The 13,046-nt window shown below is 62.7% G+C and overlaps 2 protein-coding genes across 3 annotated transcripts; both read right to left on the bottom strand.

Annotated features, from left to right (window-relative positions):
• Positions 1 to 270: 270 nt before the first annotated feature.
• On the bottom strand, positions 271 to 5,295 carry RFX5 (regulatory factor X5). 2 transcript variants are annotated; one of them, XM_084500485.1, is made up of 10 exons: positions 5,024 to 5,295; positions 4,380 to 4,510; positions 3,783 to 3,816; positions 3,307 to 3,389; positions 3,021 to 3,146; positions 2,677 to 2,805; positions 2,184 to 2,253; positions 1,680 to 1,878; positions 1,399 to 1,496; positions 271 to 1,238 (listed from the first exon to the last, which is right to left on the bottom strand). In XM_084500485.1, exons 2-10 carry the CDS (start codon positions 4,496 to 4,498, stop codon positions 324 to 326), a joined length of 1,773 nt encoding a protein of 590 aa, XP_084356611.1. In that variant the 5' UTR covers positions 4,499 to 4,510; positions 5,024 to 5,295; the 3' UTR covers positions 271 to 323. The 2 variants fall into 2 exon arrangements, with proteins under 2 accessions (XP_084356611.1, XP_084356610.1); XM_084500484.1 differs by having other exon boundaries at positions 1,680 to 1,881; positions 5,024 to 5,292.
• Positions 5,296 to 5,801: 506 nt separating this feature from the next.
• LOC311425219 (methanethiol oxidase-like) lies at positions 5,802 to 12,642 on the bottom strand. Its single transcript, XM_084500831.1, has 12 exons — positions 12,511 to 12,642; positions 11,066 to 11,119; positions 9,593 to 9,705; positions 9,056 to 9,241; positions 8,769 to 8,889; positions 8,390 to 8,572; positions 7,865 to 8,043; positions 7,324 to 7,402; positions 7,120 to 7,241; positions 6,927 to 7,019; positions 6,645 to 6,763; positions 5,802 to 6,560 (listed from the first exon to the last, which is right to left on the bottom strand). The coding sequence occupies exons 1-12, from the start codon at positions 12,578 to 12,580 to the stop codon at positions 6,398 to 6,400; spliced, it is 1,482 nt and encodes a 493-aa protein (XP_084356957.1). The 5' UTR covers positions 12,581 to 12,642; the 3' UTR covers positions 5,802 to 6,397.
• Between the last annotated feature and the right edge of the window lie 404 nt (positions 12,643 to 13,046).

Genomic DNA, 13,046 nt, shown 5'->3' with positions numbered 1-13,046 from the left:
GGCCGAGCGCGGCGGGGCGGGGCCGAGCGCGCCCCCTGGCGGCCCGGCGGCGCCCCGAGAGTGGAGGGGGCGGGGCCCAGCTCCGGGAGGGGCGGGGCCTGATACAGAGTAGGGCGAGGTCTAATGGAGCCCCACCCCCTTTGGCCCCGCCCCTCTTGGGGGACCCGAGGCGCGGCCCCGACGGCTCCCCCCCCCCCCCTCCCGGTGCCTCCCGGTCCCCCCCCCCAGCCCGGTCCCGGACAGACGGACAGACAGACGGACGGGCGGCCGTACACGGCTTTTAATGGCGGGGGGGGGGCGGGTGGCGGGGCCCGGCCCCGGGTCTAGGTGTTGGGGGGCGCGCAGAGCCCGGCCCCCCCCGGGGAACCCCCCCTTGGGGAGCCCCCCGGGAGCCCGGGGCCGCCCCGTGCCGCGGGGGCCGCCCCCGCCCTGTGCCCGTCACCGCGCGGCGGGGGGGGCCCCTCGGCGGCCCCGGTGTCAGCGCGGGGGGGGCCGGCTTCCTCCTCCTCCTCCTCCTCCTCCCCGGTGACCGGGACGGCCCCGAGCCGGTCCCCGGTGGCGGCGGCACCTCCGGGCCCCGCGGCCGCCCCGCCGTGAGGCTTCGCCGCCTCCCCCGCCGCCCCCGGGGCCCCCCGCGCCTGCTCCTGCTCCGCCGGGGCCCCCCCGGCGCCCCCCTCCTCCGGCCGCTTGCGGGGCCGCCCCCGTCTCCGCTTCTGCGGCGTGGCCCCGGCCGCAGCCCCCGGGGGCTCCGGGGGCCGCTTGGCGACCTTGGGGCGCTGCGAGTCCTGCGGGCCGGGGCCGTCGGTCCCCGCGCTGCGGGGCGCTGGGGGGGTCTCGGCGCCGGGGCCCCCCACGCCGGGCAGCAGCATGTTGAGCACGGGCACGGCCGCCTGCTGGCTCAGCAGCCCCGCCGCCCCGTTCGCCCCCGGGGCCAGCCCCAGGGGCAGCGCCGGGGACGCTGAGCCCACCGAGCCCACCGGCAGCGGCAGGGCCACCTTGACCGTGCCCGCCAGGGGGGCGGCCGTGAGCTTGGGGGCCAGCACGGGTGGGGAGGAGCGCACGGCCGTGGGCCCGGGAGCCACCAGTCTGTCCCCGGGCTGGATGCGGGGCAGGAGCAGGGGCAGGCGGGCGACCAGGGCGTTCACCTGGGGGCTGCTCGCCGGCCGGGGGGGCTCTGGAAGCTTCTTCTTCTCGGGCCGTGGCGGGACGGAGGCCTTGGGGCTGCTCTCCTTCTTGCTCTGCAAGCAGGAAAGAGGTGTGAGACAAGAGATGTGGCAGCAGCCTCGTGCTGGCCTGGGCTGCTCCCACAGCGTCCCTGCTGCTTCCTGAGACTGAGCACCCATGGCAAGACGGGCACCCCGGCCTCCTGGCTCCTGACGGGCACGCTCAGGCCCTCACCTGCCCCTGGCTCCTGTCGCCGCTCTCTGAAGCTTCCAGGCCGTTCTTCTTGGCCGCCAGCGGGGACCGACCGTCACGGTGGAGCTTCTCTGTGCTCTCTGCAGACACACAGCAGGGGATGAAGCAGGGACAAACCCCGACGGAAGGGGGACAGCACCCAGCCACCTCTGTGCTCCCCCACACCCGTGGGGGAAACCCATTCCCTGGGCCTCCGGGCCGCTCCGGGGTCCCCAGGGGCCTCTGGGGGGTGCCAGGAGCTCCCTCCCCCCCCGCAGACCCACCTGAGACCACCATGGCCATGACCAGGTCGGCCCGGGCCGAGCGCGAGCTGATGATGTGCTGCTGGATGAGGAACTGGGCCACCTCCACGATGTTGTTGAACGAGCGCTTGAGGATCTTCTCGGCCCAGTCGCAGGTCAGGGCGCAGGCCGCCTCCATCACCTCGCTGTTGTAGGACTGCACCAGGTCCGTCAGCTCCGACTGCTGCCGGCAGGACAAGCCGTGAGCCTCCCCGGCCCAGGCCAGGACTCCCCAGGTGCACACAGGGCCTGATCCGGACACCCCAGCAGGTCACAAGCCTGCACGGGCAGGCACGTACCTCGTCCGCCCTTCAGGAGGCTCAGGGGACAGAGCAGAACCTCCTCCCGGCCTCGCTCGCCCCACAGCCCATGGGAACGCAGAGGACACCCCTCTGCCCCTTGCCTTCGTTAGATCTAACGAGCGGGGTTCGCTCCCCTGCCTGAACGGGGCTGGCAAAGCTCGAGCTGAGGTGCCCGAGGACTTACAGTCTCCGTAACTTTGAGATCCAGGCTGGGCAGGGGCGGCAGGCTGACCACCGTCTTCCTCCGGATCCCGCTGTAGCAGTACGTTTGGCAAGGTTAAGGGCTGTCAGCCACACAACACAGCCGCGAGAGGCCACGGGTTACGGCTCGGAGGGATGCGGCTGCAGGGCTCACGCCATCGCTGCCTGGCACTGCCGAAAGGGTCTGGGCTTGTCTCTGACTCGGGGCAGCGTCCGGCCCCGCGCCAACCCGCGCTGCTCCCAGTCCAGCGGGGTGCATGGAAGGGACGCGGCAGCTCCAAGCTGCCCTCGGGTAACCAAGCTGAAACTTCAGGAGCTGAAAAAACAGGAACCAGCCCCTCTCAGAAGCTACAGAACACCATCTTGTGCACGGACTTGTAAATGGGAGTGACTGGAGACCAAGCAGCTCTTGCCACCAGTTCGACTGCTGCTGCCATGGGGACCGGTTCCCAGGGCCTCCCCGGCCAGCGGGGCACATGGAAGGATATTTTGATTGTCCTCGGCCTCCCAGCCTTCTGGCTTTGATGTTTGGGAAGATCTCCCGGATGATCTTCCCAAAATTGGCGGTGCTCAGAGGGCGGCAGCAGAGGTTATCGCAGTATTGCCTAAGGGAGAGGCAGAGACAGAGCTGCAGGGGAATGTCCCCAAGCCCTCGCTGCCCTCCCCACACGTCCACTCCTCCCCTGCTCAGTGCTGGGCAGGGCTGATCCCAAACACACCCAGGTACCCGCTGCCCTCCGAACCTCCCCCTGGGGCTCTGCCGTGCCAGCCCAGTCCCGGGGCCAGCCGCTCCTTGTGCCAGGCCTGTCCCCGCGCTCACTTGTAGGCATCGTAGACGTCCTGCTTGGGCAGGCAGGTGTCCGTGTGCTCCTCCAGGTGGTTCCGGATCCAGTTGCACGCGTGCATGTACTCGGCTGTGCTCAGCGAGCTCAGGTCCAGGCTACTGCTGCTCCCCGGGGAACACGAGACGAGCGCCGAATTAGCAGAAAAGCAGCAGAAGCAGGCCAGGAGAAGGCAGAGCTGCGGCCACCTCCCACCGCCAGCCCGCCGGCCCCTGCTCTCCCAGCCAAGCCCCAAACACAGCCCCAGCTCGCTCCAGCACCCACCTTTTCTCCCCCAGGCTGGGCCCGGATGGCAGCTGGAGGTAGAGGTAGAGTTTGTCGTTGTCTGAAAACTTCTGGACATCTTGCTACGGTCAAAGGGTCCGGAGGGAGGGGAAAACGGACCAGAGACAAAGAGAGGTTGAGGATCCAGAACAGGACCAGCTGATGCAGGCAGCGCTCCCGTTACCCTTCCTGGCAGTAACTCATGGGGGGTTTAAACCCAAGCATCTGGTGAGGGCCGACGCAGCCTGCCCACGAGGCAGCGGGATGAATGCAGCCGTGTGGAGCAGGGCAGAACTCAGGGGACTGGAAGGGGTCAACCCGTGCAGCTCCCTGCAGGCAGATCCCGACCCAAGGGGATGGGGGATCCGGCAGAACCCAGGGTCCAGCCCAGCCAGACGAGGGGTGGGAGCCCACCAGAAAAGGGGGGGGCACAGCTTTTGCCCACCCTCAGTGCCACATCCCGCAGAGGCACTCACCAGGATGGAGTCCACTTTGTTCTGCACGGATTTGCTGCACGGGACAGAGACAGAAGGCGTTAGGGCAGGGCAGGACACCACCACCGAGCCCCGGCCCCTTCCTCAACCCGCCTGCTCCCACCCAGCTCCTGCACAGCTCCCGAGCAGGGCAGCCCCAGCCCTGTGCACTGCGGTACCGAGAGCCGAAGGCTGCCTGTACGCGATGCTCCGGGACCCGCTGAGCACCCGCAGCCCCACCAGACCCTCAGCCCCTGCCCGTAGGTGCCGTGTGCTCCACCCTGACCCTGGGGAGGGCAGGGTGGGCATTACCCGATGGCCCGCGTGCTCCTAGTGGACCAGCCCATGCTACTGTGAAATTCCACATTGTTTTTTCCACCCGAACCAGGCACAAACACCGCCAGCAGCGCAGGGACCGAGCAGCGCGCGCCTGGGGCCGTGCTGCCCGCAGCGCTAAGGCAGGGAGCTGCACGGCACCGCGCCGCTCGTCCCTCCGGTCCCTGGGGCTGCCAATTTATCAGCCTGATTAAATGGCACCGCTGTCGGAAGGGTCGGACTAACGGGACGAGCTGCCCGGGTACGAGCAAGCCTGGCCCTTACGAGATGGTGCTCCGCAGCTTCTGCAGCAGCGTGCTGGGCTCCGTGGTGCTGCTCCGGGAGGTGCTGGGCGAGGAACTTCCCTTCCTGGCAGCTGGGGCGCTCGGCTCCTCGTCAGCCATGGCATCGGGCTCCTGGCAGGGGGCAACCAAAAACTCAGCGAGGGAACGAAGCCCCTCCAGAACCACGCACCCCCCCCGGCACCCTCGGTCCCCCCGTCCTGCTCTGAAGGTGCCGGGTCCCGTCCGGGCAAGGGCCCCGGGGGGGGCTGCAGGGGCAGCGGCTGTCCCCAGCCCCCCCGGCCTGGCAGGGGCCAGGGATGCCCGGGGGGACTTGAGGAGCGCCCCTCGCCCCGCAGAGCCCCAAGGGTGGGGGACCCCAGGGGACAGGGAGCGACAGGGGACACGAGGAGGGCAGCACCCGGGGTCAGGCGACAGCGGGAAGGGCAGGTCCCGGGGCCAGGGGACCCCAGGGACCCCAGGGGCAGGGACACGGGGACCGGGGCCGGGCACGCGGGGATCCGGCGCACCGGGAGCCCCCTGGCGGGCAGCACCCGGGCTCCGGGGACACGGCGAGGGGAGGTCCCCGGGCACAGCGACACCGGGGGGCAGCGCCCGGCCCGTCCCGTCCCGGCCCCCCCCACCCACCTCGGGGCGCTCCGGGCCCGCTCCGCTCCCGGGGCCGCCCCCGCCACGTGCCGCGACCCCGCGCGCAACAGGAACCGAAAGTGCTGCGCTGCGCCCCACCGGGCCGCGCCCGCCGCGCCCGCCGGCCGCTTTTTTCCGATTGGCTGCGGCCCGGCAGGTCTGCCCGGATACTGCGCCCGCTTGAAATGCGATTGGACGATCCGGCTTTCCTACCCGGATACAAGCGGGCCCGGTCTCCTGAGTGGCAGCGCGAGGTGAAGTCTGCCTAGTAACAGGCTCCTGATTGGCGGGACCGGGGGAGGAAGCACGAGGGTAAAGGAGTTTGGGCGCGTGCAGTCCGCGCGCAGTGTGGGTGTGTGCGTGCAGGTGGGGCGCGTGCATGCACCGTGCGCGTGCACTGTGTGTGCATGCGGTTGGTGCGTGTGCATGCACCGTGTGCGTGCAGGTAGTGCGTGTGCATGCACTGGTGTGCAGTGCGCACGGTGCGTATGTACATGCAATGTATGCACGTGTGCACAAAGCGCCTGCGTGCACCATGTTTGTAGTGTGAGTTTGCAACGTGTGTGAGCTGTGCGTGTGCTGGGCACTGGGTGCAGCGTGCACACAATGCATGTGTGAGCAGTGCGTGCAGTACTGTACACACAGCAGCAGCTTCCCCCCCCTGAGGAAGGAGCTGCCCAGGGGGCTCCTGCTCCCTGTTCAGGAAGGGTTACCTGTGGAGCAGCCCTGACTCCCTCACACTCCTGAAAACAGCGACTTAAAGCAATTAGAGATGAGGTGAGCTGCAGCGCAGAGACGTCTGTTTTATTTCAGCAGTGCCCAGCCGTGGGGCACTGAGGGGATGATCACTTCATCCTCTCCTGTGCCTTGGGATTTTTGGCACTGAGGCGTTCTGGGGGCAGCAGCGCAGCGTGCAAGTGTCTGTCATGCTCCAGGAACGGGCTGCTGGGGCTGCTGGCAGGATGCGAGACATGGGATGCGGGATACAGGATGCAGGGTGTGGGAAGCCGCATGCAAGATAGGGGGTGCAGGATGTCAGATGTGGGATGTGAAATGCGGGATAGGGGATGTGGGATGCAGGGTGCAAGATGTGAGATGCAGGATGCAGAACAGGGAATGCAGGATGCAGGGTGCAGGTGCAGGATGTGAGATGTAGGGTGCAGGATGTGGGATTCTGGTGGCACTGGCAGGGAGGAGGGCTTTTGAACAAGGACAGCAGCGGGATCTCCAGGTTTGCCATCCCATTGTGCCCTAAGTGTTGAAGGCACTGCGAGAGGTCAGGCCACTGGCAAAGCCGAGATTTGGGGAGAGCATCCATGAGAGGGGAAGGAAGTGTAGGAAGTGTAGGGTGGCTGCGTGCCAGCCCTGGGGCTGCTACACCCAGATGTCGGAGGTGCAGTCCCCGCCGGGGTAGCGGATCTCGTGCGCCAGGCAGGGCCCGCCCGGCTCCTTCCCAAAATCCACCAAGAAGTTCTGGTTGACGGTCAGGCCGCCCTTCTCTGTGTCCACATCGAGCTGCAGCATGACAGAGCCATCCCTGTGGAGGGGTGGGAGCGGGGTCAGGGGGGATCCTTGCCTCCCCCATCCCCGTGGCTGCCGAAATTCACCCAGATTCCCCCACCTGATGAGCTGCGGGTAGAACTGCCGGTCCCAGGCGCTGTAGAGGGACGTGGTGACGTACAGCCGCTTCCCGTCCAGGCTGAGCTGGATCATCTGGGGCCCCCCCGACACCCTCCTGCCCTGCAGTAGGTGGAGGGGAGGATGAGGTGAGCAGGGGACGCCTCCACCTGCTTTGGGCCGGGCCGCAGGAGCAGAAGCACTGGGACCTGCTCCCCGGGCTTGCCCCCACCGCCCGTGCCTGGAGGCTGAGGGCGGAGGTGGGACAGGACGAAGCTGAGCTCACCTGGATGACAAAGGGCTCCGGCTGGCTCTGCAGCTCCTCGTCCCCACACACGGTCACGGTCCCTCCCTTGGTGATGCTGCCACCCACGAAGACCTGCAGGAGAGCGGAGCTCAGGGTGGCCGAGCTGGGGAAGCGGGGCTGCTCCCACCCCGAGCCGGGGCAGAAGTGGCGGGGCACGCTGGTGCTGCCTCACCTGTCCCACCAGCCTGGGCCTGCGGGTGTCGGAGATGTCGTACTGGCGGACGTCTCCGTGCAGCCAGTTGCTGAAGTAGAGGAACCTGTCGTCCAGCGAGATGAGGATGTCGGTGATGAAGCCTTGGGAAGGGGACGACAGAGTTGTACACCTGTGGCAGCCCCGGGCAGGCGGCTGCACCGCGGCTGACGGGGACACACTCACTTGGCATGTCCGGGAGCAGCCACCCCTCCACCTTCTTGCTGGGGACTTGGATCACCTTCTCGGCCGCCCAGTCTCCTCGCTGCAGGACAGAGCATGGCCTGAGGGCTCAGTGCGTAGGGCAGAGGCAGGATAAGACCTGACCGGGGGCGGATGCCGTGTGCATGTCCACCAGCTCCCATCTCTGGGGCTGCTTGGTGGGCTGCAGGAAACCTCATCTCTGGCTCTGCGGAGCAACTGCGAGGACGGGCTCTGGGGCATGAGGAAGGGTTTTGGGGGCCAAAAACGTGTCCGACCTTCCAGCTGGATTAACTGGTTGGGTGGCAGAGGTTCTCCTCACCCGGATTGTTTTTACACACAACAGACACCAAGAAGGAACATTGCTCGAGCTATTGTAAATCCACAACAAAGGTATAAATAAACCTCCTCTGAATTAAATCACCTCAGCATAAACTACTGCTAGTCAGAACAGGTCCTCCGGTGAGATTGCCACGTACCCAGCACCCCCTGCCCGCCGCCCCTTGCCCTCCCAGGGCAGCGGTACCTCGGTCCTGTAGAAGCGGTGGATGGCGCTGCTGATGGTGCACCCCACGAACCCCTCAGCGGCGTCTGGGTTGTGGAGGAAGCGAATCTCCAGGGGCGCCGCGTCCTCACCCACGTCGATGGCCTGGACGTAGGTGTGAGTGGTCCAGTCCCACACGTTGAGGCGGCGTCCGTAGCGCCCTGCGAGGGGGCAAGGGAGGGGTGGAGGGGACGCTGTGAGGCACAGGGACTCCGGCCGAGGTGCCACGGCCCCAGGGGGGCTCAGCCCCACCTCACTGCAGAGGCGGCCCCGTGGGCTCTGCACCAGCAGCAGTGGTCGCTTTTGGGGCTCTCTTTTGAGGCTTTGTAAAATCGGTGTGACCTCTGGGAACTGGTGTGAAATCAGTTTTGCAAGCAAACTGTTTGGACAATCTTATCTGGGTCTGTTAGATGGTCAGCGCTCACTCATGACAGAGTTGAAATGGGGCTTCACTGCAGCCCTGCTCAGCATCTCCCTCCTGGAGTGCCTAAACAGAAGTTTCCTCACCTTTCTTCAGATCGTTTGGGTCAAACCCATATCCCAGGCATTTCGGGACTCCCCATTCAGTGCTGATCAAGACATTGTGGCGTGGCTGGTACCAGAAGTCATAACCCATCGGGGGGCTCTTGTCCCCCTTCTCCCAGTTCCCCTTGATCTCAAAGGTCTCTCCATCCAGCAGAATAAAGCCACCTGAAGCAAAAAACAAACATGCACTGGCGGTGAGGAAATCACCCGGATTACCCCCTTGGAGTGCTGTAAGACAAACAGCAATAGGCAGATCAAGGCATTGCAGACCAGCCTGGTGGAGGCTCCAGGACAGCACTGGATGCTAGTGCTGCTCCTCCTGTCCTGGCACCCTCTCCTGGGGCACTGGCATGACCCATACCTTTCCCATTGCCGGCCGGGTCTCCCAGGGTGCTGATCACGATTTCACCGCTGCCCAGGCAGTGGGAGGTGTGGGGGTAGCCCAGGTTACACTTCCAGAAGACGTCCTCTGGGTTGACAACCTGTGGGAGTTCACAGGCTCCGTCACCTCTCCTATGCGGGCGAGACGGTGCCTGCTGCACAGGGGTGCGGGGGGCTGGTGCGACCACGGACGGGTGGGAGCTGCCCCACTGTCCTGCCGCAGACGCTGAGCAGGCGAGCCAGCACGTGGCACCACCTCCAGGGTACCTTAAAAAGCCTGGGAGCTCGCGGGTCGGTTCCTACATCCACCACGTAGATGCGGGAGGAGATCAGGCTGGGGAGGATCAGGCGGTTCCTCTTCTTGGTGGTGTCCCCAAAGCAGCTGCTGCAGGTGTTCCAGCCGGAGTGGTGCAGCTCGTCCCCCAGGTTGGGCATAGGCAGGCGGTGGATCACCTGCAAAGGGCCATTCCTGCTCACACCGGGACGCAGGACTCCAATGGATCGGACCCGGGAGCTCAGAGCATTGCAGACTGCCATGGATGGGGTCAGGAAGCCTCAGGCAAGCCTAACTCTGCAGCGGGGGTGTGCTGGTGCACAAGGGAGCCCAAGGATGGTACACGAAGGGGGTTTTCCTTACATCTCCTAAGCTCAGGAAGGCTCAGAGTCTGAGGAAGAGCTGGGTAGGCACCAGCCTTCGGTACCGGGCCTGCAGCTTTGGAGAATGTGAGGGAGAGCTTGCACTGAGCTGTTCCCCTTGGCTGGTGTGCGGCCACCAGCTTAGCACAGAGATGAGGCGCTCGGTACCTGGCAATAGTTTGGAGATTCGGGATTGACATCCACAGTGGCCAGAAAGTCAGGTTTGTTCCTGCCGGTGTTCCTGTAGATGCAGGGCACGTATAATATCTCCTCCCGGGGCCCTTTCAAGACAGAAATGTTGCACGAGCATCAGCAGGAAGCACTGGGCAGAATGAACACCCTGCAGGAGTCTCTGGCCGTGTCAGAAAGTGCTGCCAAAGCAAAGCAGGAGGAAGAACAGGTCTGAGAAATGCTGAGGAAGAGGAGGTGGGGACAGGGAGAGGTGACCTGGGACCTCCGTCACTGATCCAAAGCAGACAACAGCCGCCTTTTCAACATGACACCTTTATGAGCTTTCGTAACAGCGGTGTCTGCGTCAGCCTTGGGTTCGAGGGCAGCTGCCAGGCACCCAGGGACCCCATCCTTGCAGCTGCCAGGGAACCAAAAGCCAGGGTTCAGGGCACAGTCAGAGCGCAGAGCCTAATTCACCTCCCCAGGCATCCCAAGGAGCTTTTCATCACCTGCCTGTGAGCCTGACCAGCTTGATGTCCACATTGAAGAGATTTTTGGTGCCAGGGTTATTCAGCAACCAGATAGAACATGGGTATCAAAAGTCCCGAGGGAATCTGCCAGAGTAGCAGAGTCAGTGGGGTTTATGCTATTTACTATTAACTCAAATCACCATTCAGCCCTGCCAACATCCAGGCATGTTTTAAAGACTCAGCTCTTCACTGGTGTTTGCTTTGTTCAAAGATGTTTCAGGGACAGGAATCACAGACCAGGATCAAGCTCCAGAGCTGTCTAAGGTTTCAAAGATGTGCTTGCTAAGCACTGGAGAGGAGGATTAAGGGAAGGATAGCAGCAGTCAATGCTTTCATTGGTCCCTTCACATGAGAGCACTAGTGTTTTGGCAATGCGAACAAAAGGCAAAGTGCCTGAACAAGCAGCCTGCAAGCCTGTGAGGCTGGTTTTCGCTACAGGAGGCTCTGTCCCGTCAGAATGCCAGCCATCAGGAGCAGACCGTGGTGCTGTGTTCCTGAGGGTGCCTGGAAAAAAAGAAAGAGGAAGGGTGCCCCCTTCTTCCCCAGCCTTCTCTACTCCCTGGAGATCCAAGAGCATGGAGCTCCCAGCAGTGGTGTCATGGGCCTATATGGTGTGGTTGCCTCTGAGAAAATTAAATCCCATTTGGTTTTGAACAGTGAAGCCACGGGTGACTTTGATGCAAGTTATGACCCATCCCAAGCCACTATGAAGCCTAAGAAGGTTTGTTCTGAGACCAAGCTGTCATTATGCAATTGGAGTTTGGCCCTGGGACAGGTCAGATGCAAAACTTTCACTTCTTTGCTTCCCCAACGCTTGCTGGGGAGCCTCTTTGGCGGACGGAGTTAATTGATAACGCCTCTTTGAAGGCATTGTTCTAATCTCCACCTAAATCACAGACAGCACAGGGCTCTTCCCTGAGAGCCCTGGATTTGGACTTGCCTTTCATCGCATCCAGAGGAGAGGCGAAGCCAGGGCCACACGCTCCACACCTTTCTGAATCGAGAAGAACAGAAACAAACAGCAATTAGATCACAGAATCAGAATGGTTTGGGTTGGAAGGGACCTTAAAGATCATCTAATATTCCCCCCTCCTCCACGGACAGGGACACCTCTCCCAAACCAGGCTGCCCAAAGCCCCATTCAGCTGGCCTTGGGCCCCCCCAGGGATGGGGCACCCACAGCTTCTCTTGGCAACATGCTCCAGTGCCTCAGCACCCTTGGAGTAAAGAATTTCTTCCTGGTATCTGAGCCAAACCTGCCCTCTTCTGCTTCAAGCTGCTACCCCGATGTCCCCACTGCACTCCCTGACAGAGTCTCTCCCCAGCTTTGCTGTAGCCCCCTTTAGGGACTGGCAGGCTGCTCTGAGTCTCCCTGGAGCCTTCTCTTCTCCAGGCTCAGCACCCCCAGCTCCCTCAGCCTGCCTCCATAGGAGAGGTGCCATACAAATCTAGTGCAGAAAGGTACGGGGCTCAAAGCTGCTTCTCTCCACTCTGCCCCCCTCTGCAGTGCCTTGCCCGGGGGCGTGAGTGCTGAGCTTCCCACACGAAGCCCCTGCTCCCACAGCATTCAGGGCTGGAGACATCAGCCTCCACGCCAGCCCCAGCCCCATCCTGCTACTGGTCTCTGGGTGCTTCGAACCCATCCAGCCTCACCCTCCAACAGACTTCAAAACAGTCAAGGAAAGCGTCCTTAGTGCAGGGGGACGAGAGCTTGTTAGGAAACAACCACCACCTCCAAAAGGATCCCTTTTCCCCATTTATGATGGCAAGCCTGAGGAGAGGGAGGAAACCTGCAGCTAAACTCTACTACTCAGCTTTGCTGACTCGGTTTCTTGTTTGTTTTTTAAGGTTTTCTCCTGCAGTCCCTGAGGACATCACGTTCTGCAGAGAGCACAGGACACCAGCACGCAGGTCCCTCCTCCGACCTGAAGCACTGTGGTACCACCATGCTGCCTTTCTTCCTCCTTCCCCTCATATTAGCCCTGCAGGAAAAGCCCCATTAAACCCAAACTTTGCACTGAGGACTCCCTGTCATGGTATGGCTGATTGTAACGAGCACAGTGTGTTGCAGGTGAATATAATGGGAATAAATTAAATAAAAATAGTTAGAAGGCATTTAATCATCAGTCTGCCTAAACACTTTCTGGCACTTATAGTAGCTTGAAAAAAGAAATGCTCTCCTGGCAGAGAAGACACCACGCTCATCCCCACATGTCTTTCTACTTTATGCTGTCTGGGTGTCACAGTAATAAAACCTCAAGACCCAACTCAGGGTAAGTTTTGGAGGCTCCAGAGCTGAGCCCACAGCCAGTAGGCAGCCGGCCACCAAACAGCCCCAAGCCTGCTCCTCTTGAGAGCAAGCTGCAGCCAAGCGAGATCTCTTACCGGTGCTGGAGGCCGTGCTGGAGGATTTCACCTGCTGGTGAGAAGCAGAAGGAGGTGATCCTGCCTGCATGCTGCCTAGTAGGAGCCAGTCGAGTGAGGAGACGCAGCTCTGCAGGGTTCAAATATATAGGGAGTGGGATGGGGAGCAGCATGGTGTGAAAAGGACACCAAGGGGAGGATCCACATGCCCCGGGGTGTGGGAGGTACTGGGGCAGCCTTCAGCGTCTTTCAGCACTGGGATCGTGCAGGGAAGCTATTTCAGAGCTACCAGAATCTCCTCCCTTCCCACGGGGAAGAGGACATGGCTGTGGCTGCGCTCTGTAGTACATATGTTCTTGTGAAATTCAAAACAAGGGCTTTTAGCCACAGAGAGAAAGCAGGCAGCTCCTCTCCTCTGATTCTCTACTAGAAGCACTGTCCTGAGTTTCCCCATGGGGTGCCCCTCATGAGAGATGGGCAAGTGCTTGCATTTCCAACCACAGAAACAATTTTACGAGGTTGCAGATGTTAATCACTAGGAAAAATGAAAAATGAGG

Source organism: Aythya ferina, assembly GCF_964211825.1.
Source record: "Aythya ferina genome assembly, chromosome: 29".
Classification (NCBI taxonomy): Eukaryota; Metazoa; Chordata; class Aves; order Anseriformes; family Anatidae; genus Aythya; species Aythya ferina.
Note: the sequence above shows the minus strand (reverse complement) of the source record. Positions and strands in the feature narration are given on the sequence as shown.